We start from the raw sequence: 22,743 nt of genomic DNA, 5'->3' as shown, positions 1-22,743 counted from the left end.
TGGCCAAGGAGCACCTTCCCATAAACGCTTCTTATTTTCTTAAGTCACGCTGAGCTTTTTGCTTTAAAGACGCTGTTCTCAGACGTTCTAAAACGCTGTAGGAACATGCAGATCGGAACAAAAGCAAATAAATCGAATCTTGTGAAGTAAAGCAGAAGCCCTTCTCCAACAGCCAGCACAATGCTAAATGAGAAATAATCAGTCATCCACTAGATACAGTACTTTCCCCTCTAGACAGGAGCTGCCCTTGGCAGAAACCCCCACCCCAAATACGCGACAGTGAAGGTACTCGCCTCCGCTACCACACGAGAGGCCGCAGTTTTAGCGCACTACCTATTCCTTTAACCAACACTCGCTGTTTCAAAGACCTTGGCCTTTACTTCCTTGTACCTGCCCGCAAACACACGTTGGGGGGGGGGGAGGGAGAGACGCAGACAGAAAGTCCCCCCTGTCACTCCCCAAATCTTTGGGCCCACAGTGGCGCCAGACCCAGCCCGGGTTAGAGGGGGGGACACTCTGGAAACCCGGTTAGATCTCCAGGTGCCCTTACCTGGGACAGTGAATGCTCTCCAGAGAGCAGGGCTCCCCCATCCTCCCTCAACCAGGAAACGCCAAAGGAAGCAGGAGGGGGAGTATGGAAGGAGCCTGGCAAAACCCCTCCACCCCGAGACGACCGCCCGCGGGCACCTGGGCTCCCAGGGGGCGGGGCTTCCTCCAGGTGTGCGGAGGAGAAGGACGCGGAGGGCCGAGGCCAGCGCGCGAGCCTAAGCAGCGCACTCTCCCGCTCTCCCCCTTCCCATCCCCATTTCCATCCCCATCCCCAACCCCGCCCCGCCGAAATGAAGGGGAGGAGCGGTTAATCCGCACCCGGCGTCCGCGGGCTCCGCAGGCCCCGCCCACCTCAGTCGGGCGACAGCCCGGAGCACGCTGCGGCGCTCAGGGGGTTAAGCGGCAGCCGGCGGCCGGAGCGCGCTTAACCCTTTGGCGCCCGCGGGTCCTCCGAGCCAGGCGGGGTGGCGGTACCCCGAGCCCCACGCGGCGGCCACCCCGGGCGCGCGGGCCGAGCGGGTACAGCCGCGGGCCGGGCCCGGCCCCTGGGGCGCGGCGCGGCCCGTGGGAGGCTCGGCGGGCGGGGGGGAGGGAGGGGACGGCGGCGGCGGGCGCGCAGCGTCGCCAGGGCGAAGCCGGCGTGCGGCGCGGCGCGGCGGGCGCGGAGCGAGCGAGCGAGCGAGCGCCTCCGTCCCCGGATGTGAGCTCCGGGCGCCCGCGGTCCCGAGCCAGCGGCGGCGCGGGCGGCGGCGGCGGCGGGCACCGGGCACCGCGGCGGGCGGGCGGGAATGGGGGGCGCTCCGAGCGGCCCCGGCGGCCGGGCCGGCATCTCCGCGGCGTCCCTCCGCTAGAGGAGGGGACCAAGCCAATTCTCCTTTGCAGCAAAAAATTACATGTATATATTATTAAGATAATATATACATCTTATCTTATTTTTTTAAAAAAGTTTATTTTGCTCCATTTTTGAAAAAGAAGGAGCGTGGGTGGCGAGCGGTTTTTACAAATTATTCTTATTTTCTGCTATCTGTCCCCGTCCCTCCCCACCCCCTGCTGAAGCGACAATAAGGGCAGGGACCGCGGCTCCTATCTATTGGTCACCCCCCTACCCGTTCCTCCCCCGCCCCAACGCCCAGCACCGTGCCCTGCACACAGTAGGCGCTCAATAAATGTTCGTGGATGATGATGATGATGATGATGAAAAACATGCACCATCAACGGCAGCAGCAAGCGGACCACGCGAACGGTGAGCAGCCAGAGCCTGGGCACCCGCTGCCAAATCTCATCCTTGTCATGGTCCTCCTCTTCCCACCCTCTCTCCCTTCCCACCCCCTCCCGTCTCTGATGCGCTGGGTGGGTTGAGGGGGTTGGAAAGGATGCTTCTAGCTCGGTGCCATCTACATAGAAAGGGGAGATGCGTGACAGCCACTCCGTTCTCCCCTTCAGGCCTTGAATGTCAGAGTTAATTCTGCATTTGTGGGGTGGGGGCGGCCGTGGAGTCCTTGGAGTACTGTGCCGCCGGAGGGGCGGCGAGCCGAGGTGATTCGGGTTCAGTGTCCTCGGGCTCAACTTTCCTCCAACGCTTGCGAGCGATGGAAGGGGGGGATGACTGTTAGTCCTCAGCCTGAGCCCCCTTTTCAGCCTCTTCTCGCCTTCCCCTCCTTCCCCGCCCCCTGGTCTCCAGTGGCATCCGGAAAATTCTAGGATTGCCCGGTTTCCCTCTTCGAGTCGGTGGGTGAAGCACACCCCGCCCCTGGAGAGGGTGGCCGGGTCTGGGAATCGCGGCCAGGGGGTCTGAAGGAGAGTATTCCCGCTCCCAGCGCTGCGGTGCACACGTCGGTAACCTAGCAATGCCCGGGGAGTCGCGGCCGCTGTGGGGCTCCCCTCCCCAGCCCGGCCTGGGCACCACGTGCAGCCACCACGCCGGCCGGCTGGGTCGAGAGGGCGCCTGGAACAGCTTCTGGTCAGCCCTCCTACCTCCTCCTTGGAGGCCGGGGCGGGGGGTGGGGGGGTGGGGGGAACGCTCCCCCACTCCCCCCAACCTCAGTGGGCTCACAGCCTTCCCTGGAGAGCGCTTCCCAAGGGAAGGCTCCGCACGATTCCTCCCCAGCTTGGTTTCCAGTAGGGGACTGCTGCTGCCCCAGGCCGGTGGCCCCCTTCTCTGGTTGCTGGGCAGGCAGACCTGGGCTTGCTTCGACTCTCTCGTTCTTTACTTAGCAAGAAATGGTTTTGCAAAGGCCCATCCTTCTGCCTTTGCCACCACTCTCACTTTGACTTCTGTCTCAGTAAGGAGGTTGTGACTCAAGGTAGGCAAGTGCCTGGGAGACCTGCCTTAGGTGGAGGCCTGACCCAAAATCTGAGGGGGCTTTGCACGTGGAGCCCCTTTGGGGTTCTGCCCTGTACCTAGATGCCAGCCTGCACTTATGCCAGCCTGCACTTCGGTGACTCCTGCTTGGGCCTTGAGGGCCCCTGGCATAATCCATCCTGTCTTTCCTAGGGGTAAGGGTGCAGGCTGTCTGCCTTGACTGTATCTCTGGATGCTGGCTTGGCTGCTGCGGCTGCAATTTAAAATGCAAAAAAGCCCTAAAGATGTTTTCTGTTTTCGGAAGCCTGTGGAGGAAATGAGTCCCAAGCATCATGAATTTTCATTTGTAGGAAGTGTCAGTGCATAATGTAGATATTTGTTATGGGGCTTTTGGTATTGCCCTGGTGCCAGTGGAGGAGTTTTTTTTTTTTTTTCCCCTATGCCGAAAAACATGCATTTGTGGCTGTACAGAGATGTTGGAGTGACATCCTGAAAATGATTAAGACTATTGAGTTATTGGCACTGCCCCCCCCCACCGGTGGTAGTTATTTTGGAGAAAAGCTATTGTGCATATCTGTTAACTCATTAGAGATCCATGGGTTTTTAAATGTCAGAAAAGGTGGGATAAGTGTGGATGGCCTCAGTTTGAAAAAGGGCACCAGCAGGGTCCTTGGGAAACCGTGAATATAGAAAGGAGCTCACCCCATTGCACCAGTGGTCCCGTGGTGCCCAGGACCTAGCGCGAGCACTTCTTTTCCTGCTCTGGTTGACCACATTCCTGCTTCTGAAAAATAGGACATGAGGTTCCAAAGGGAAACATGGGAACCATACCCTCCCCCCCCAACCCGTTTTTGATGGGAGACAGCCTTTGCTTTTTTCCTGAGACTGGATTCTCATTGTTTGTTTGTTTGTTTGTTTGTTCATTTTTCCTTTTCTCCTTCTTCCCAGAGGCAAACTATGCAAGAGGCACCAGACTCCCCCTTTCTGGTGAAGGACCAACTTCTCAGCCGAATAGCTCCAAGCAAACCGTCCTATCTTGGCAAGCTGCGATCGATGCTGCCAGACAGGCCAAGGCTGCCCAGACGATGAGCACCTCCGCACCCCCACCTGTGGGATCTCTCTCCCAAAGAAAACGTCAGCAATACGCCAAGAGCAAAAAACAGGGTAACTCGTCCAACAGCCGACCTGCCCGCGCCCTCTTCTGTTTGTCACTCAATAACCCCATCCGAAGAGCCTGCATTAGTATAGTGGAATGGAAGTATCCTTTTTTTTCAGGGAAGTCTTTCTCATTTTCTCTTGAACATCTGTTCTTTAAAAGGATCTGCTTTCTGAAATGGCACTTGCAAAGTCGTAGCCGTCTGGGATGTGAACAACGGGAAAGCTCTGTGTACGGGGTCTCATTGTATATACCTTCCTATCTCCTCGGGGTGCAGAGGGCTGGCTCTCTGGGTATATTTAGCCGTGTGTGTGTGTGTGTGTGTGTGTGTGTGTGTGTGTGTGTGTGGTGATGGAGGGAGGGGGCGACAAAAACTTCAAAGTGGCAGTCAAATGGGAAACTGACCTTTGGTCATTTGATACTAGGTGGTTAGTTTAAACCCACCATTGCTTTTGGGACTGTGATAGGCATCGAACCTCTTGCAAATGAGGTATGCTGATTTAAAACAAAAAGACTGTACGAGACTTTGCTAGAAATAGATACATTTTTGACCTTTAGTGGCATCTTCCCATTCTGATGCTTAGAATTTTTTTTTTCTGCAACTCCCCACTACGGCTGAGGTTGCTTCCAGCTCTGACATTTGCTGATCTGATCGTTCAGGTAGCTACAAATATGAACACTTGCTTCATAGGGAGGGAGCAATTTGCTCATCAATGCTATGACTTCCTGGAATTTCCTTTTGACATGTTCCAAAAAAGCATTTGAAACGTGAGCGTGAGGGAGCATGTGGAGGGAGAGGCTTGTGTGCGCCTCTCCTTCCCGAGCCCTTGTGAGCTAGAGAGCAGTCTGTCAGTGGGGGAATTTGCAGTTGCTGCCTTTATAAAACATTCTGTCTGTGTCCTTGGACTGGAGTTACATTTCTGAGTGTCTCCTATGTATTTTTAAAACTGAACTCCAAATGCCCCAGGATCGTTGTTAACGTCCCAGATCTTGGAAAACCGGGGTGCTCGACCTGCTCACCCCTTCCCCAAATCTAGAAGCCAGTCTCCAGTTACTGCCACTCTCCAGAAACGTTGACTGAGGCCTCCTTTCTGAGCAAATGGCTTTCTAATTAGTCAGATGATTCACTGGTCTGGGTAAAACAAAGCATTTCCTTTTCCCAGAAGTGTATTTGGGACTGACAGGAGCCTTCGAGTAGCTCCTAAGCATAAGAAGGCGTGTGCGGGAGGTCAGGCTTTCCCTAGCACCCCCAGGGTGAAGGAGCTCAAAAGGGAGGATCTTGGCCACCAGCTGGAAGGTGGAGCTGTAACCCCCTTAGAACCTGCGCACCTGGTTCTAAGCTGGGCTGCTCTTTGCAGGCCTTCTGTTGTAGCTGGTGGTTTTCTGTGCTCACGGACACAAGTTAAAATGAGGTAACTTTGTGGAGAAACGTTTTGGAGAGGGCAGCCAAAGGCGAGGGTAGGATTTGAGGGGTTTTCGTGTGCTTTTCCTTTTTAGAACAGGTGTCTGCTCTCTAGAGGAAGTTATGGTGTCTCTCGCATAGCTGGGGGTGCGTGGACATGTTTTCTGTGTAAGTTCTCTTCTAGTCTGAGAATGAATGCTAGCGTCAGCCCAGAGGCAGCTAGGCACGTGGGGGCATGCCTCGATGGCATCGTTGCCGGCAGAAGCATGGTTGCACTCAGCCAGAGAGATCTCCTCCTCCTGAGGTCGGCTTGACATGACTTTGGGTGAGCAGAGCCCTCTCTGGGGTCCTTCATTGCACGTGGAGGAAGGCGGGAGGCCTGACACTGTTCCTCTTCGTGCACAGTAATGCATGTATCACAATTTATGTGCACGGAATGAATTCCTGGATCATGCAGCGGACTCCCTTTCCGGCATGGCCGGACACCTGTGTACAGGAACTAGCGGATGTGGCTGCCAGTGCAGGGAGAAGCCTGCCTACAAATGGGACAGTCTGTAGAACAGATCTTTAAACAACATCTGATCTGTTTGTCTTTCCCAGTGACAGTTCCCTTCTAGTTCAGGGAGCAGGTCAGAGAAATCCTCTGAAAGCCAGCTGTGCCAGGCCCAGTCTGCACGGGGAGAGTGAGAACCTTGCTGGTCTGTATACCCAGACAAGGCAAGAGTGTCCTGCATCTTGGGGGAATGAGGAGGGTTTGCCTTATCAGAAGGACTTTTTGGGAGCAGACCCATCTATTTCTCTATTGTTCTGTTGTGCGTGGTGTGTAAAAATCTTGGGACAGTGAGATAATTAACCATCAACACTTGGCAGCTGAAATCAGACCCCCATAAGGAAAAAAAAAAAGTGTTTGGCTTTCCCGAATAGCATTGGTATTTCTTAGATTTGCTGGTCTATCGTTTAGGTATTGGGAACTAAAAGATAAGAATGGTGGTATGGGGGGGGATGGGAGAGACCACAGGGTGTGTTTTCTCTGTAGGGTAACAGTAGGGCAGTTGGCTTTTAAAATTGCAGTAGGAATGGCAAAAAAAAAAAAAAAAAAAAAGGAAAGAGAAACGAAAAGAGGATCCTGAAGTATTCTGAAGGGGGACTGTCTTGACTTTGGATCCTTGGATAAGAGATTTTGTAATACTAGAAGAGGTAAAAGAATAAATATGAATGAAAGCTAATTGGCTTTAAAAATAAACCCATTAAAATTAGTAAGAAAAGAAAGTCATTCGTTGTCCTTATTTCAATGAGTGTCGAAACACTTTAAAGGGGTGATTTTTCGTAAGACTCAGGGTATCCACAGGGAGGTAGTGGGCCTTTGTTTCCTTCAGCATTTTTGGATTTCCCAGAAGGATATCAGGATGAATGGAGAAGGCTCTGTTCACATCTTCAAAGCTTGAATACTTGGAGATGTTTAGTACCAGTGGCTTTGCCTTTTGTGAGTGAGGTTATGGCAGAAACACTTATAAAATCAAGCCATTGCCTCACCTCCTCCCCCAAAGTTGCAGATTATGTTGGTGCTAAGAAACCTTGCATTCGGAAAGCCTGAAAGCCAAAAGAAGAAAAACAGTCATTTTGGCAGAAGTCAAATTTTGCATTGCCAGTTTTGACAATGTCTCTTAATAACACCAGAATGTTGAAGCAAGTATCTGTTGCAAGCTGATTTCAAAGTGATTTCTTCCAGACAGACCCCCGAGATTTAGAATTGTTCAATTGTACTTTCAGAGTGTCTGGTGCTGATTTCTTATGGCTTTTTATTTAATTTGTTTATAAATTGAATGCAGTAACAGCTCATTAGAAACCAAGCTCCAGTCCAGCTGTAATCCGAAACAGTGATAGGCATTGATTAGTAAAGGAAGCAGAGGGGGAGCTGGAGCCTGGCTGCTTGTCACAGTGTCTGAGGTGTTGGAACATGCCACAAGACGGTCACAGGTAGAGTGCAGAAAGTTCTGGTGCCTTGGCCTGCCCCGGTCCAGACAGGAGACTGACCCAGCCAAGAATAGCCCCTGAGAAAATGGCTTTAACACATGGAGGCAAGGATTTGTGGAAGAGATTTGTCTCATGGGGACTTCTCTTTGTGTCTACGGCACCAGGAATGTCGTGTTCTCAGGCCTTTGTTGCCTTTAAAACTTGAAGAAGCAGAAACATGTTTCTTAGGGTGCCCTCACTGGATGTATGTGTAGGTTTCAATATAAAACGCACAGCAAAGAATGAGCGTAACATGGTCCTTGCAAGAGAAAGAAAGGACATGAAAAAGTCATTCGATAGGAACATCTGCCAGATGACCATGATGATGACATTTGCTGGAGTCAGAGCGGGCACAACAGTGGGTCGAGAAAGGACTTGAGTGCATAATTTTCATTTCAAAAGTGATTCAAGAGTGGTGTGATCGGGAGTGTGATGGGAGAGATGGTTTGTGTTTGCATAAGACATATATGCCTTAACAACATTTTCCAGACCATTTGACATATTTATATTATTGGCTATTTTTGCCAATTGTGTGGCCTTAGCTATTTACATCCCATTCCCTGAAGATGATTCTAATTCAACAAATCATAACTTGGTAAGTGTCCTTAGAGTTCCTGCTTGTCCTGATATGCGGTTTTCATTGGCTTCTCTACTAAAACTGGCAGCTGGCTTTCTGGGTGGTGGAAGTTTACAGCTATGCATGTGATGTTTCCTGGAGCTTTGCAACAGGGGGTTTGTTTGTGGGTTTTTTTTTTTTTTTTTCTCCTTCTGACCTGTATTCTCAAATTTATACTGAATGAAAGTGTTTAAAGTCATGAATCTTGCATAAATAGATGTGGCACTTTTTTATGGAAGAGGTTTGTAGCAGATTTTAAAATAACTTTTCTCTCTGCATAGGCTTCTGCTGTCTACCATTCTTTTCCAGATAATATTAGCTCCTTTTGTTTTTGTTTTTGTTTTAAATCCTGTGTTTATTTGAGAGTGATGGGTATTTTGTTTGGTCAATTTTTCTGGTAAGTAGAGAATTATCATAGATTTTGTACATGAACTATTATTCATTTTCAGAGCATCAGAATACTATAGAATGAGTAGATCTACGTTGGAACATAATTTGGAGAATACAGTGTAGTGTTCCATTAGGAGGATCCTATGAAGATACATTTTATCCCAGGATAAAATGATTCTAGGGTTAAATAAATTGGGATACTTCCACATACTTTATTGCCCTCTTAAAGATTTATAGTGCACATAAGCTCAGTAAGAGCTCCGGGAAGGTCTGTAGTTAAAAAACCGGTTTCATTTTGTTTAACTCAGCTAGTCTCTAAAAGTAATTGGTCATGGATTCTTCAAACAGTTTTTTGGCAGACCACATCACGGAACCATTGCTTCATGAAACTTCCTTTGGGGGCACCTGGGTGGCTCAGTGGGTTAAAACCTCTGCCTTCGGCTCGGGTCATGGTCCCAGGGTCCTGGGATCGAGCCCCACGTCGGGCTCTCTGCTCAGCAGGGAGCCTGCTTCCTCCTCTCTCTCTCTGCCTGCCTCTCTGCCTACTTGTGATCTCTGTCTGTCAAATGAATAAAAAAAAAAAATCTTAAAAAAAAAAAAAAGAAACTTCCTTTGGGAGAGGTGATATAGTTTAAAAAAAAAAAAAGAAAGAAAGAAAGAAAGAAAGCCTGAAGGAGCACCCGAGTTGGGACTAGGAGCTTGTCCCACTGGGCTGGGACAACTAGCTGTGTTTTGGGGGGCATTTCCCAAATCCTTTCCTCATTGCTGTTCAGCCACTTGTTAGGGGTTCTGGATGAGGTGATCACTGGGATTGTATTTGCTTCTGACATTCTGTAATCTTTCCTTGATGATTCAGAAGCCATGTCGGGATTTTTCTGGAGCGGCCGGCAGCATCCTCCTTGGGGGGGGGGGGGGTGGGGGCCGCTGTGCAGAAAGGCAGGTGGAGGAGGGGGCTGGTGCTGGGTAACAGGGAGCTCTCTTTTAGCTAGATTCATTTCTGGTTTTCCATGTTGCAGCTGTATTTGAGTAAGGTGGCTGTTTGTAACTGAGTGAGTGGTGTAAAGGCAGAACCAGGGTGTGTGGGGGGGACTGCTGGGTTCTGAAGATACTGAAATTATGCTCTTGTGATTTTATTGATTTGATTTGATTTTTTAAAGATTTTACTTAGTTGTCAGAGAGAGAGAGAGGGAGAGAGAATAAGCAGGGAGAGTGGCAGGCAGAGGGAGAGGTAGAAGCAGGCCCCCTGCTGAGCAAGGAGCCCAATGCCGGACTCCATCCAAGGACCCCAGGACCATGACCCAAGCCAAAGGCAGACTTTGTGCTTAACCGACTGAGCCATCCAGCCATCCCTGCTCTTGTGATTTTAGCCTTCATCGTCTGTACACAGGATTTCATGTTACATTTAAAACGTTGTGGCCTATGTTAGGTGTAACATGAGGCCTGTTCATATTTGGGCTTTTGTAATCTGAATTCTGGAGAATGTAAAAAAAGTTTTGGGAATTGCTACTGAAAATATAAGTCAGCAGGAGTTGGATACACATACACACATTTGCCGTGAGTGTGGGTTTCTGCTTTGCTGGAGGTGATTTGTGTGCTTTGCTCGTAGACGTGCGACATCAGATGATCCTTCTAAAGGAAGAGCAGAAGTGGCGGAGAGCCCCCATCGAAGGGGGTGGTTCATCAGAGGCGAGGCCACAGATGGTGTCAGCCTTGTTACCAAATTTAACAACGTGGATGGTGACCCAGTTTGTTGCTTTTTGTAGCTCAAGAGAACATGATTAAACAAACTTAGAAAATAAATACCTTTCAGAAAGGCCGATTAATTCAGATCAATGGAATAATTAATGGAGCTGCCTGCGTAAGCCAATTAATATTCTGATTTTTCCCAGGGAAATTCAGGGCACTGATATCTGCCATCACACCGTTTGGATTTCTCAGTGAATGAGTAAGGGAATAAAATATAGGAAATGGATAAATCTCTCTTCTTCTCCCTTGCAATCCCTCCCCTGCGGATGCTTTCTTAACAGCTCTTACACAGTGGTATTTTAAGGGGTGGGAGGGAGGGAGGCCCTGTATTAGTTTGGCAGGCCTTTCTAAAAACCAACATATATACTCCTTTGACCTCTTACTGTTCTGAAACTCTAGCATTTGACTTTCTGTCTTGTTTCACTTGGATGGTCACATGGCTAGAGGAGTTTATTCTCTGCTTGACTCTTTAAATATTTCCTTTCCCACTGTGGGAAGGGAAGATCTTTGCAGATTTTCCCCCCCGACTCTCTGTAAGGTCTCAGGCCATGTCAGTGCTCCCACCAGGGAGCTGGGGTTTTTTTGTTTTGTTTTGTTTTGTTTTTTTAATACATTTGACCCAATTTGTACCAAAGTGATGGCTCTATTTTTGGGATCTGTTGAGAGGCGGCTGAACAAAGCTTATTTTTCATCTGTAGTAAATACCTTCCAGTTAACATGAATGGCAAATCAAAGGGCAGAGAGCGATACGGGTTGCAAAGCAGCACGCGTCAGGGAGCTGGTGAGTTTCCTTTGCACCTTAGCTCTCTGGGAAATGTTTATGTTGAACCCTTAGAGCCAACTTTGTGCCGAGCCGTGTCTGCCTCTTAAGGTCATCTGTAGTGACACGATTACTTCTGTCGGGTGAGAAAGGTGACCAGTGTATGTTTGGTCTGGGTTGCTTATAACTGAGCCAGCTTTGGGAATCTGCAGACTGCCTTGGGGGCAGCAAGTTTTCCCAGGGTTAGGTCGTCCTCTTCTCCTTTTTTTTTTTTTTTTTTTTTTTTAAATATAAACAGTCTCAAGTTTCTATGCAGTTTCATTTGTGGACTTGCAGGGACTCGCGGAGGTTGAAGCCATGGAAACGGTACGACTGAGTTCCCACAGTGAGATGCTTTTTGGCTCCGTCTGTCGCACTAGCTCCCCAGTTTCACTTACTGAAAGTGTGTATCACTTATTTAATTTCTTCCTAGCCCCGGGGTGGGGAGCAGGGCGAGCTCTGCCTTCCGGAGTGTCAGAGCAGGGCTGCTTATAATACGGTGCCTCACTGTGTCGAAGAACTCCCTGTTTTGCTTCCCAGACTTCAGTTTCTCCAGGGGGACAGTGTGGTTGGAATTGTCTGGGCCACCTGCTCCTCGAACTCTGTGGCCCCAGGCTGAGCCCCACCCTCTGGAGTGCTCAGTCGCCTCAGATTAGGACTGTCCCACCTCTGGGTGCTCATCTGCCAATTCAGGCCTCCCCTGATGTCTGCTAATAACACCAGCCACAGAGCGCAAGGCCTGGGACCCAGGCCTTTCTGCCCCTTCATCAGGCATAGTGGCTCTGACCAGGGGCTCAGTAAATGCTCCTTTAATTCAGTGGGAGGTTTTACCAAGTCTTTGACCCCTTTCCCATCCTCTTCCTCATCTTGTTGTTGTGGCCTGTTTTTTGTTTTTTGTTTTTTTTTTTTTCTTGAGCCCCTTGATGTTTTGCCTTTACAGACCCCTTCACATCTTCCCCCTCCTCCTCAGCCATGACCGGGCCCTCCTGGGCTGTATGAGCTATCTGAGTCCCTCCTTCCCAGCAGCAGTCCCTCCACCCCCATTGGCTCACCAGTAGTCCCTAAACACTCCTGTGTGCTCGCCCACCTTCTGGCCTCTTCTCCACCTGCAGTGCCTCTTCCTCTCCGGCCACTGGAGGAGTTCAGGAATCCTCTCAAACTACGTCTCTTCCATGAGAGCTTTTCCCACTGTGTTCGGAAGTAACACTCTTCTCTGAGCCTCTCTCATGGCAATTCACGTACAAAATACCTGATGTTTTGGGTCTTTATATGCATGTCTTATCTCTGTCTTACCAAGCATCTTCAGAATACAGTTCTTAGTGAGTCATTTTGGGATCCCCGACAGTGCCTGGCCCCAGAGGTACGAAGTAGCTGTTCAGTAAACATGTGTAGTTAGTTGTTGTGGCTGCCCTGAGAAGCACCCCACTCATTCTTTCCTCTGAGCTATTCGGGATTTCCTTGGGTGGCAGGTCCTTCTGGGGACTCCTTGGAAGTCCTTAGCTGGGTGGGACGTGGTGAGCGCTTGTTCCTGAAAAGCTTAGGGTCTCGTGACTCTGCTTCTCGAGCGCCTCTGGCTGAAGGAACCCTTAGAGCCAAGGTGTCAAGGCTGAGCCGTCTAGCACATTTTGTGCTCGGAGTAGCAGAGTGGTGGGAATGCCTCTGACCAGCCGTGCTGGCCGTGGACTTCTGGCAGTGGGACCATTGTAAGATGCCTTACACTGGCTGGGAATGTTGTGGGACGGTGCTCTCCCGATGGTGATCTCTCTTCCATGGCTGAGGTCCCAGTGCACAGTGTTTTCCTGGGCTTAGCAAGTGAGCTCATCGAATCTGTGCAGTCCTTACAGTTTTTGCACCTGGGGAATTTCCTGAAACACGGTTTCATAACTTGGTTGGTTGGGCTTAGCCTGTAAGGTGGGTTTTACGTCTGTACTTTCCGCACACCGTGTGTTTGCTCCGTTGTCTTTGTTTGAACCGTGTGCTCTTTTTTTCCGCACGACAAGATTCTGTCTGTTTTAGGACAGCTTCTCTGCTACCTCCTCAGCTCAGCTTCCTCCGAGCCTCACCCACTCCTGCCTCCCACCCCACCTGCCTGAGTTTAAGTACTGGCTCTTCCTCTGCCCTCCAATGAGCTGGGTTAACTCTCCTCTTTATGGACATTTGCTGCTTTCCGCCTCTTTTTATAACAGCTCCGGGGCGTGGTTTGGTGGGTGGCGGTTCTGCACATGCGCTCTGGGGTCCACCGGCTGCTGCTTTGGCTCATTAGCTAAGTGACTTCGGGTGAAACTGGGGTATGACTTCCTAGAGACAGAGGCTGGCGTCTGATTAGTCTTGTAGTGTTGGAAACTAACCCTGTGCCTGGTGCACAGGAGGCACTGGGAAATGTGGGTGGAATGACGGAATAAATACATGAATGGATGTCCAAGGGCTTTGTGGTATGTCCTTATGGATCAGTAGTTAATTTTCAACAATTGGCTAATGATTAATGTTTGCCTGAGAGGCTGACTTTTGTTGTCTGATATTAATGAGAATCCCAGGAAACACCTGTCAGAATTTGCCTCTGATTTCAGGATCGTGTCTTTCTTGGCAATTTTAACTCTTTATATCTGAAGCAGGAAGAAAGGGAAGTCCTTGTTGATACTTTTCACATCCCTAGGTCATAAGCTGGCTTCTGTGTTCCGTGTTGTGTGTGCCCTGTCTGTGCCTGTGAGCGTCACAGTTCATGGAAGGATGGGTAGAAGGAAGATGACCAGAGTAGATAGACTTGTGTAGTAAGGCTTTACCCAGTGGTGGTTTCCTAATCATAAACGTGTGCCAGTTTATGTGCTGCACAAAAAAATCACGTCTTTTCCAGTCTTAACCTCATTTTGACAGAGAGCAAGTTACTGGGCCCCATCTTATATGGAATGGACTTTGGTTGGGTGTTGACAGTTTTTTGGAGACCAAATCCAGCTCTTAAAGAATTCAGATCTACTACTATTAATGTTCCTTAAGAATTTCAAAAGGGTCCCCCGTCTTTTGGTTGCTTTGTCATAAAAGCGAATCTCATTGTTGTATAGTCATACCTTGAACACTGGAACTCCCTCACTCAGACCCTTTAAAAATGAGCTGGTTGCTGGTTGTAGAGTATAGATATTTGGGCATGTTGGGGGATTAGCCAGCCCTTATAGGGTTACAGGGTGCAGAAACACAACTCAAATGAGCTTAGTTGAAAAAAAAAATGTGTATGGGTGAGTTTGTGTGATTATTAAGGTAACTAACTGAAAAGTCCAAGGGGTAGAAGTCCTATGAGAGACAGCTGGAAAGGGGACTTATAAGAGGGTATCAGGATGCCACCCTGCACCCTGGCTGCACCCGGCACCACAGCTGGCGGAGTCCAGCCAGCTTGCAGTGGGCCTGCCTCCGTGTCTGAAGTGTGCGTCCCCCTTAGCCCATCTAGGGGAGGGTCTGTGGGGAGATGCATTCCTTCCTTAACCTCAGCTCAGTATTCTAAAAATGATTATTTGAGAAACAAGAAACCCCTGTGGCAGATTTGTGGGTTCGTTCGTTCTTTCTTTCTTTCTTTCTTTTTCTTTCTTTCTTTTTGAACTTTCCCATTAGAATTTAATTTTTAACTGTCTGCAGAATATGAGAAGTTCCAGAATCAGCGGAGGCAACTTGCCCAGCACCGGAGGTCCTTATGTCTCGTTAAATACTGGTGGTGGCGCTTGGGATCCAGAACAGACCCCCAGTAGCTCCTCCCCTAAGAACGTCCCTAAAGAAATTGTGGATGCTCTGGAACCGTGGTGCTTGAGCTCTGGGAAAGGGCCTCATGAGGTGATACTGGTGCTTGGATGCCGTGCCAAGGGAGGGGGTGCTGATGGGTGTCCTTGTGGGTGGGGTGGGGATAGGGGTGGGAGATTGGCAGGTCATCCAGGAATAGATGTTAGCCTTTCTGCTTCTGCCTCCTACTGTGCTCAGACTCCGGGGGGCTCTCTGCCAGCAACAGCACAGGGTATGTCCCCTGAGTCCTGTTCTGCCCACGTGAGGAAAGTGGCAGAGGTTTCTTCTCTTTTTCGTTCACGTGGGATTGGAGTTCTTACAGTTGGAGTGCTTGGGGACAGTCCGGCTATGTGGCTGGGCAGGCAAAGCTGGTCATGCCTGGTGGGGAGGAGGACACAGTGAACAAAGCAGAAGGTTGGGGCTAAAGGAGAAATTATGCGAGATGACTAGCCCTCTGTGTGTGTGTGTGTTTGTGTGTTGTTGGTGGGGGGGAGATGTGTGTGGGTGTATAGATGGTTGGGTGTTTTTGACACATACCTTGAAGAGTGAAGGCTTCTGGTGATTTTCACTAAGCAGGCCCCCAGACACTGCCCAGGTTGGGGAAAATGGCTTTCTTCTCCTGAACCTCCAAGCAATTCTCTCTGCCAGTTTTTTTTTTTTTTAAAGATTTTATTTATTTATTTGACAGAGAGAGATCACAGCAGACAGAGGCAGGCAGAGAGAGAGAGAGAGGGAAGCAGGCTCCCTGCTGAGCAGAGAGCCCAATGCGGGACTCGATCCCGGGACCCTGGGATCATGACCTGAGCCGAAGGCAGCGGCCCAACCCACTGAGCCACCCAGGCGCCCTCTCTGCCAGTTTTTTATCCTTCTCCCTATTGGCTGAGTGGTAATTCTAGAAATCACAGGACATCTGTTGAAATTATTGAATGAGTGACCTTGAGGGGCAGGCTGGAGGGAATTGGGAGGCTGACCTGAGGGAAAAAAGGCAGGCTGCTGGCTGCTCAGGGAAAATGAGGCTGGCTGGGGGACCCAGCCAGGGAAGGGGGGAGGGGTCTCGAAGCAGGCTGGGTGGAAGGCTCCCACCTTTCCCTCCCTCCTGTGACCATGGGGAAGCCTGGCACAACGTGCTCACAGATAATTTTGTAGAACTGTATGGACCCTGGTTTATGAGGCAGGAAGTCAAGGCACCATCATTCAACAGATATTTTATTGAGACTTGCTCTGCAGGGCACACCAGGTTCCTGTGTCCCTGACTTGTGTAGCCGCTGTGGCTCACTGTGCCCAGGAAAACCCACCACACGGGTTCGGAGAACAGCCCTCTTTGTTTTGTCATATCTTGCATTCTTACAACCAGTCATCATTCGAGATTGGCCCGAATGCATTCTTCCAGACAAGAAAACAATATCAAGTGACGGCCTGTTTTGGCCCCTCCAGCTCATTTCCAATCAGTCCTCAGTTTGGTGAGATCCTTTCATAACTGCTTTTCACTGTGTCTGTGCCTGTGCACTTGGAAGTGTGTGTCTCTACAGTTGGGGTATTTGAAATTTTACACAAGTGGGAGCAGAATGCACGTGTTAATTAGCTTCGCTTCCCCCCACGTAGTGTAGCTTGCAGAACTTTCCACGTCGGTATGTAGAGATCTGACAACTTCCTGTTGGTGTAAAATATTCCCTGTGTGAACATGCCATGGTTGAACAGGCTCATCTCTTTCTGATGAGCCTTTAGGTTAGTTCCTGAAGTTTCGCTATTTCAACGAGTACCACATCGAATATCTTTGTGTGAGCTTCTTCCTGCATGCAAGGAAACATTCCTCTGGGTTAAGTACTTAGGAGCCAACTCTCTGGGCGGGAGGATGGTGCGTTTTTAATTTCTTTACTGCCAATTCGCCCTCCCCTGAGCCTGTGTCGATTTATTTTTTTTTTTTTTTAAGATTTTATTTTATTTAGCCTGTGTCGATTTAAATTCCCGGCCTCACATCGTGAGATCTGCTGTCATTTAACTCTGATGAGTGACCTCATGTGTTTTCTAGCTTCGGCTATGGGAAAGGGGATTTTGGGAGTAGGGTTCTGCCTTCCTGTTGGATGTCTGGTAGGCATCCAGAGCCTCTGGTTAGAGCAGAAAGTCCACAGCAGAAAGACCCTGAGCACGATTTCTAATCTCTTCCAAACCACAGATCCAGATGAAAGGCCCCAAAGCTTATCATTCTTCCCCATACTTTTAAGTACTTTGCCACAGGTTTGGTGCTGTAGTGCTTTCAAGTGAAACATTCATTCTAGGCGGCTAATAGGTGAGGAAGTTCTTACCCCAAAATGGATTCTTCGTTTTGGCTTATTTGCTCGCTACAGTTTCAAGATGAGCACTGCCTTTGTGTTCCTTCCCATTGGGGAAGGAAAACATGTAACCTGCTATGTTTCTACTGTCCCGTGTTCTTTGGTTATTAATTATTTTATTTTCACGCATAGTAACATCTTGCTGTTATTATGATATTTATGATAGAGTTTATGTACCCCTCCTCCCTTCTTATGGCTTTGAGGAGGCTTAGGAAAGTGAAGTTGATGGGATATGGGGCAATGCAGAGTCTGGCTCAGTGGGTTAAAGCCTCTGCCTTCTGCTGGGGGTCATGATCCCAGGGTCCTGGGATCGAGCCCCACATCCGGGGCTCCGTCTCTGCTCAGCAGGGAGCCTGCTTCCTCCTTTCTCTGCCTGCCTCTCTGCCTACTTGTGATCTCTGTCAAATAAATAAATAAAATCTTTAAAAAAAAAAACAAAAAACAAACAAAAAAACCCCCAAAAAACAACAACAACAAAGTCGACTTGCCCCGGGGGCCTGAAGCTAACTGGTTGCTAACACCTGGGCACTGATCTGGCCTTTAGGAATTCCAGCAGGGGCGGCTGAAGGAGGCACGTCCTCACTTACAAGGCTTTTATCCTCTCAACAATGGGAAGCAGCTGCATTCATTCGGAGAAGCACTTTTTAGGAACCAACTCCAAGGAGGAATGTGCAGCGTGGGTCCTTGTACAGAGTACACTGTCAGGCCTGGTGAGCCCTGTCGTTGCTGTGCTTTTGTTAGAGTATCAGAAACGCCCTGCGAGCAGATGGTCTCAGGATTTGTAGTTTCTAAAGCGGGACGTTTTAAAGGGGGACGCGCAACCTTGAACTGTGGCACGAGGAAGGCGCTTCTGGGTTCTAGGAGAGCTTTGCTTTTCTATTATATAAATTACTATAGGAGTAAAGCAGGGAAGCCCAAAAAGCAGTTGAACACAGCTATCGTGAAATCATGCATAAAGTGCTTTTTTGAGCGTTTATTATGTGTAAAATAGAGGCCATTAAACACATTTGCTTCCTGTCTTGTTTAAGTCAGAATATAAAAGGATACTATGAATTAGTGCAGAGAACCCCTCCAAGCCCCTTGTGTTTGAAGAGATGTGGTTTTATTATTTTACTCTGACATGAAGTGAGGAAGTGACCAACATGTTTTTTAAAAAGACATCCTTGAGTGCTCTTTGGTAAATAGATAACAATGGGGCATAATGACTGTTTATATTTAAATGACTGCTTTTAAATGGTACAAAACCAGCCAGTAATTAGCCCTGTTAGTCCTTTTTTTTCATGATAATGCAAAAATGAATTCCTCTTCCGGCTTTCACAAATTCTGAATTGTTGAAATATAAATTAATAGTGAATCCATCTAAAGCTCTTTTTGGAGGTTTTATCAGGAGGGAATGAAATGAAAACATCTACAGTTCTGAATTAAGATTCCAGGAAGTAGTGGCAGCCAGCAGGAATTCGTTAAGAGGTGGGTGGTGGAGAGGTCTTTTTCTAGAAGGACACACGGAGTGGGGCTAGTGTGGTCAGGTTAGAGAAGGCTCTGCCCTGTGTTCCTTTGGCCAGCGGTGAAGCTCGCTGACAGCAGGAAAACCACTTGGGGCAGCCATAGGTAGGTTAGATGGCCCGTTCTCATTTACCCGGAGTGGTGCTGGTCGTGAGTCGCAGACTGGTGGAGGTGGGGATTGAAAAGGGTCCCCGAAACCTGCAGATGGATGTGTTCCTTTCAGATGCAGCAGCTGACTTGTCCAGGGTCCCATGGTGACAGAGGAACCAAGCGGGGACCCAGGCCCAGTCTCCTGTCTCCCAGTCTGTCTCTTCCTATGCCCTCCAGTTACAGCTGTGACTCCGGGGTGAAGCCTGGCACTTCCCCTCTGACAGGGCAGGGTCTGAGACTACCAGGGCCAGTTGGGACAGCGGGAACATCAGACGACAGAAGAATGCCTCTTCATAGCATGCCGGACATTCAATCAGTGGACTTCTCATTCTCTCCTCGATTTTTATTTTATTTTTATCTTCCCAGAGAGAGTTTTGATCACTCCTTCCCCCGTTTTACTTTGGAAACTCTTCTCTTTCTTCATGCACACCAACATGCAGGAATCATTTGACCATACATAGCCACAGTATTTTATGGAACGAGTCGGGGTGAGCTGTGGAGAGTGCAGGAGAGCACCAGCGGTTCCTCTGTTTCCTGGTTCTCATGTGGGTTGTATTCCCTGCCTTTTGACAGTCACTGGAGGCATGGAGACCGTTGCCTTTGTGGCTAGCTCATGGCTGACATCTCCTGAGCTGGGGGGCTCTGTATACATAGTAGCCTTTCATTTTTATTTAATCTTTACCATAAACACCTAAGAATCCTCACTGTACAGGTGAGGAGAAAAGGCTCTGAGTGGCTAAATTGCTTCCATGAGGCTACATGGCCTTGGAATCAATCAGCAGGGCCAGGGTTCACAGCTGGGCTTCCTTACTTAAGCGCCCACCCTCCTCAACCGGGCTGTGAGGGGAAGCCAAGGCTCATGGCTGACGCCATCTTAATCCTGAGGAGAGGAGGGTGAAGCCAAGGGGCAGAGTGGTGTCAGAATATCAAGGTGGGTCTTTGGGGTCGGTGCCCGGTTCATGATTTTGGTTGGGGTTTGGAGCCTGGGTTTGGGGGTGCTGGCAGAGAAACTTTTCATGCCCACTGCCCAGAGGCATTTCCAGGTGGGTGTTGTGGCTAGAGAGAGTCAGGGTGGATGGAGGTTTTTACGCACCCCATAGCCCTTTGCTAACCTTCTGAATCACCCGGTTAAAACGGGAATGAGTAGGGAAGTTTAAGTTTGGGTACGAAGTAGATTTGATCGCATTTTAATTCCTGAAAAGCGTGACCGACTAGTGGAAAGTGTGGGAAAACTTGGGCGGTGTGATCAGAGGTTTGTGCTGAGTTCTGTCCTGCTGGAGAATGAAGCAGTTAGGCTTATGGGTTCTCAAGGCAGGCTGGGTTTAGTCTCCAGCGTTGCTGTCCACTGCCTGTGACCAGCAAGCTGCTTTTTCTCACCAACTTTGTGTCTTTTTGTAAAAGGGGAAATAAGGTGGCTAGAGGCGGGTGAGTTCAAATCCTGGCTCCTAGAAAACATGGAGTCACCATGAGTTGTCACTCTGTGAGCCACAGTGACATGTCTTTAAGCCTCTGTACAGCCATGTGACGTAGGGATGGCTGCCCTCAGCCTTAGAGCTGAAGTAAGAAGCCGCGGCTTGCAAAGACAGACCCACTTGCTCCTGACCTGGTGAGGGTGTGGCAGAACGGGGATTGGGTGAGCCATACCTGAGAAGTTCCCCGGGTGGTTTGCTGGGTTGGGGGTTCGCTCTCCAAAGCCACTCTGTGGGAGGTGGATTCACCAGACTGACCCAGCCGAAGACCGTAGTGGTCCTGGAAGGTGTTGGGTGGCCCTGTGAGGAAGTCCCTGGAAGTTAGCCTCCCTGAAAGAAGTTTGCGGGAGAAAGACCTAGGCCAGTACCATACCCCACCTTTGCATAGACAATAGAAAAGGGTTGCTTCTTTCCCTAGGAACGCCAAGGAAAGAGAAGGGACTGGTTTAATGGTCAGGATCTGATTGTACCACAGCCGGGAAGGCTGAAGCCTGCCTCTACACACTGAGTCTCTTGAAGCAGGGTAGAAAAGTCCCGCGCTCACCACTTTCCCATGAAGCTTGGGGGTGTCTCCACAGACTGTTTTCTCCTCTAACTAGGAATCTGCTTACCAGCTGTGTCTTATTCCTGGTCGGCCCAGGTGGGAGACCCCTGACCATCTTTTGATTTAATTGTTACTTAGAAGAGAAAAGAGAACAAGGTCTAAGTAGTAAAGCAGGTGTCAAGAGTTCTGGCCTGACTGCCGTGGCTCAGATAGGAAGATTGGGTGATGTCTAGAGTTGGAATAATGGCCATCGCTAGTGCCCTGGAGGTGCTCCCGTCAGGGCCTTTGATTCCACACTCCTGGTGAGTACTGCTCCCCGGTTACAGGGCAAGCAGCCTTGCTGGTGCAGAGAGGGCGGGAGATCTGACAGCCGGGCAGATGGCAGAGGGAGGATGCAGACCTCTCTGGCTGTGATCCTGGGCCACAGGAGTCCTCCCTGCTCCTCACTTGGGTGGGAGACTGAGGCCTCCAGTTGGGGCGGGACTTGCCGGCACTGAGGCTCCCTAGAACCCTGGCTGTCTCTGGCTCTTTGCCATGTGGTTCCTGGCCTCCGTTTCCTCACCTGTGACATGGGACGAGTGAGGGGATACTTGCCTTACTTTGACAGGATGAAAAGTGACTTTGGCAAGGGAGCCCTCTGAACCCCAGATGCTATACTGTTCACTTCCTTCTGCCTCTGGCCTCACTTGTTCGCGCTTTGGGGTGCGCGCTGATCTGCCTCCCCACCCTCCCGTCCTCAGCCTGTGTCTTGTCTTTCTGAGAGCAGAGGCTTGAGAGGACTGAGCTCGACTTGGGTCCCAGGTTTCTGCTTGCCGGCTTTGTGACTGAACATTGTACAACCCCTCCCTTGTGGCTTGGACTTGCAGATGGTCGTACCCTTCCCCTGTGGAGCATGGGGTCTTTGTGAGGAGGCCGTAGGAGAACACGAGGGGGAGTTGCAGGTTACCAGAGACGTTGTTCACTTAGGAATGCTTGCAAGGGTAGGGGGGCTCTCACTTCCCAGTGAAGTTCAAGGGTCAGCAGTGTCTGAGCGTGGGGGGACCTTCTGAATTCCCCTGCAGGAGTGCTGCGGGGGGGGGTGGTTAAACCCCACTGACAAGCCACGCCTGCTCAATCCCTGTGCTCTCTCGTGAGCGCTGCTTTTCTTGGCCCTTGGGGCCCAGTGCATGGCGGTGGGAGGAGGGCCATGCCTTTGCCTGTTCTTCAGCCAGGGACTGGCCATGGCTCCTAGCTTGGGGCTCGCTGGCAGCTGACCGAGAGAGGGGGAGAGAGGGAGAGGTGTGGGGGGCCTGGTCGTGGCAGTGGAGCGTGTGGCGCTGTGGAGTGGCCTTGGCCAAGCTTGCCTACGTGCTGAGGTCAGCATTTTCAGCAGCTGGGAGCCTGTATTCATAGTCCTCTGTGACTGGAAGCAGAAAGACCAAGTATGGCCTGGGGGTTCCGAGGTTGGTATTTGTGGCCACACTGATGTTTCTGAGGGCAGCGTGTTGCCATCTGGGCAGGGAGCCCATAGGGCCGGTGCCTCGCACTTTGGACCCTTTGATTTCTGGCACTGGGCTAAGCATTTTGGACCTGTTTTGTCTGGTCTTCACCAACCAGTTGGGCCACTAGGACTGGCCCTTCTCTCATGCAGATAAGGCAAATCAAGCTCAGAGGGGTTCATGGAATTACTACAAGCCCCTGAGATTATAAACCCGTCTCGGGTCACTCTGCACAGCTTCAGGGCTGTGCCCCGTGGTGTGTCTGAGGCATGGCATGGGAAGAATGCTGAATTTGGAGGCAACTGAAGTGGCCCTGGGCTCATGCTCTCTGTGTGATCCCCGCTTTCCTCCCTGGTCATAAAGTAGGGAGTGAAAGCTCAGCAGGATGCGTGTGAACGTGTTCTGTAGCCTGGAAAGCAGTGCACACCTGCAGAGCGATATCCTTCTTATCTGCCAAGTAACTCCAAGGAGAGGACCCCGCTTCACCTTCCCTTGGATCCCACTAAAAAGCAGTGCAAGGCTGAGTCCCAGATCCAC

General features: G+C 50.0%; 1 protein-coding gene across 1 annotated transcript in view; it reads left to right on the top strand.

Annotated features, from left to right (window-relative positions):
* Positions 1 to 1,318: 1,318 nt before the first annotated feature.
* The window catches only part of CACNA1D (calcium voltage-gated channel subunit alpha1 D), a 299,526-nt gene continuing 278,101 nt past the window's right edge, over positions 1,319 to 22,743 (top strand). The window contains 3 exon segments of the mRNA XM_047691769.1: positions 1,319 to 1,792; positions 3,800 to 4,109; positions 7,912 to 8,017. Coding sequence (XP_047547725.1) covers positions 1,726 to 1,792; positions 3,800 to 4,109; positions 7,912 to 8,017 — 483 coding nt within the window. The 5' untranslated portion in view covers positions 1,319 to 1,725.

Source organism: Lutra lutra, chromosome 1, assembly GCF_902655055.1.
Source record: "Lutra lutra chromosome 1, mLutLut1.2, whole genome shotgun sequence".
NCBI classification, from domain to species: Eukaryota; Metazoa; Chordata; class Mammalia; order Carnivora; family Mustelidae; genus Lutra; species Lutra lutra.
This window is presented reverse-complemented; position numbering and strand designations above follow the sequence as displayed.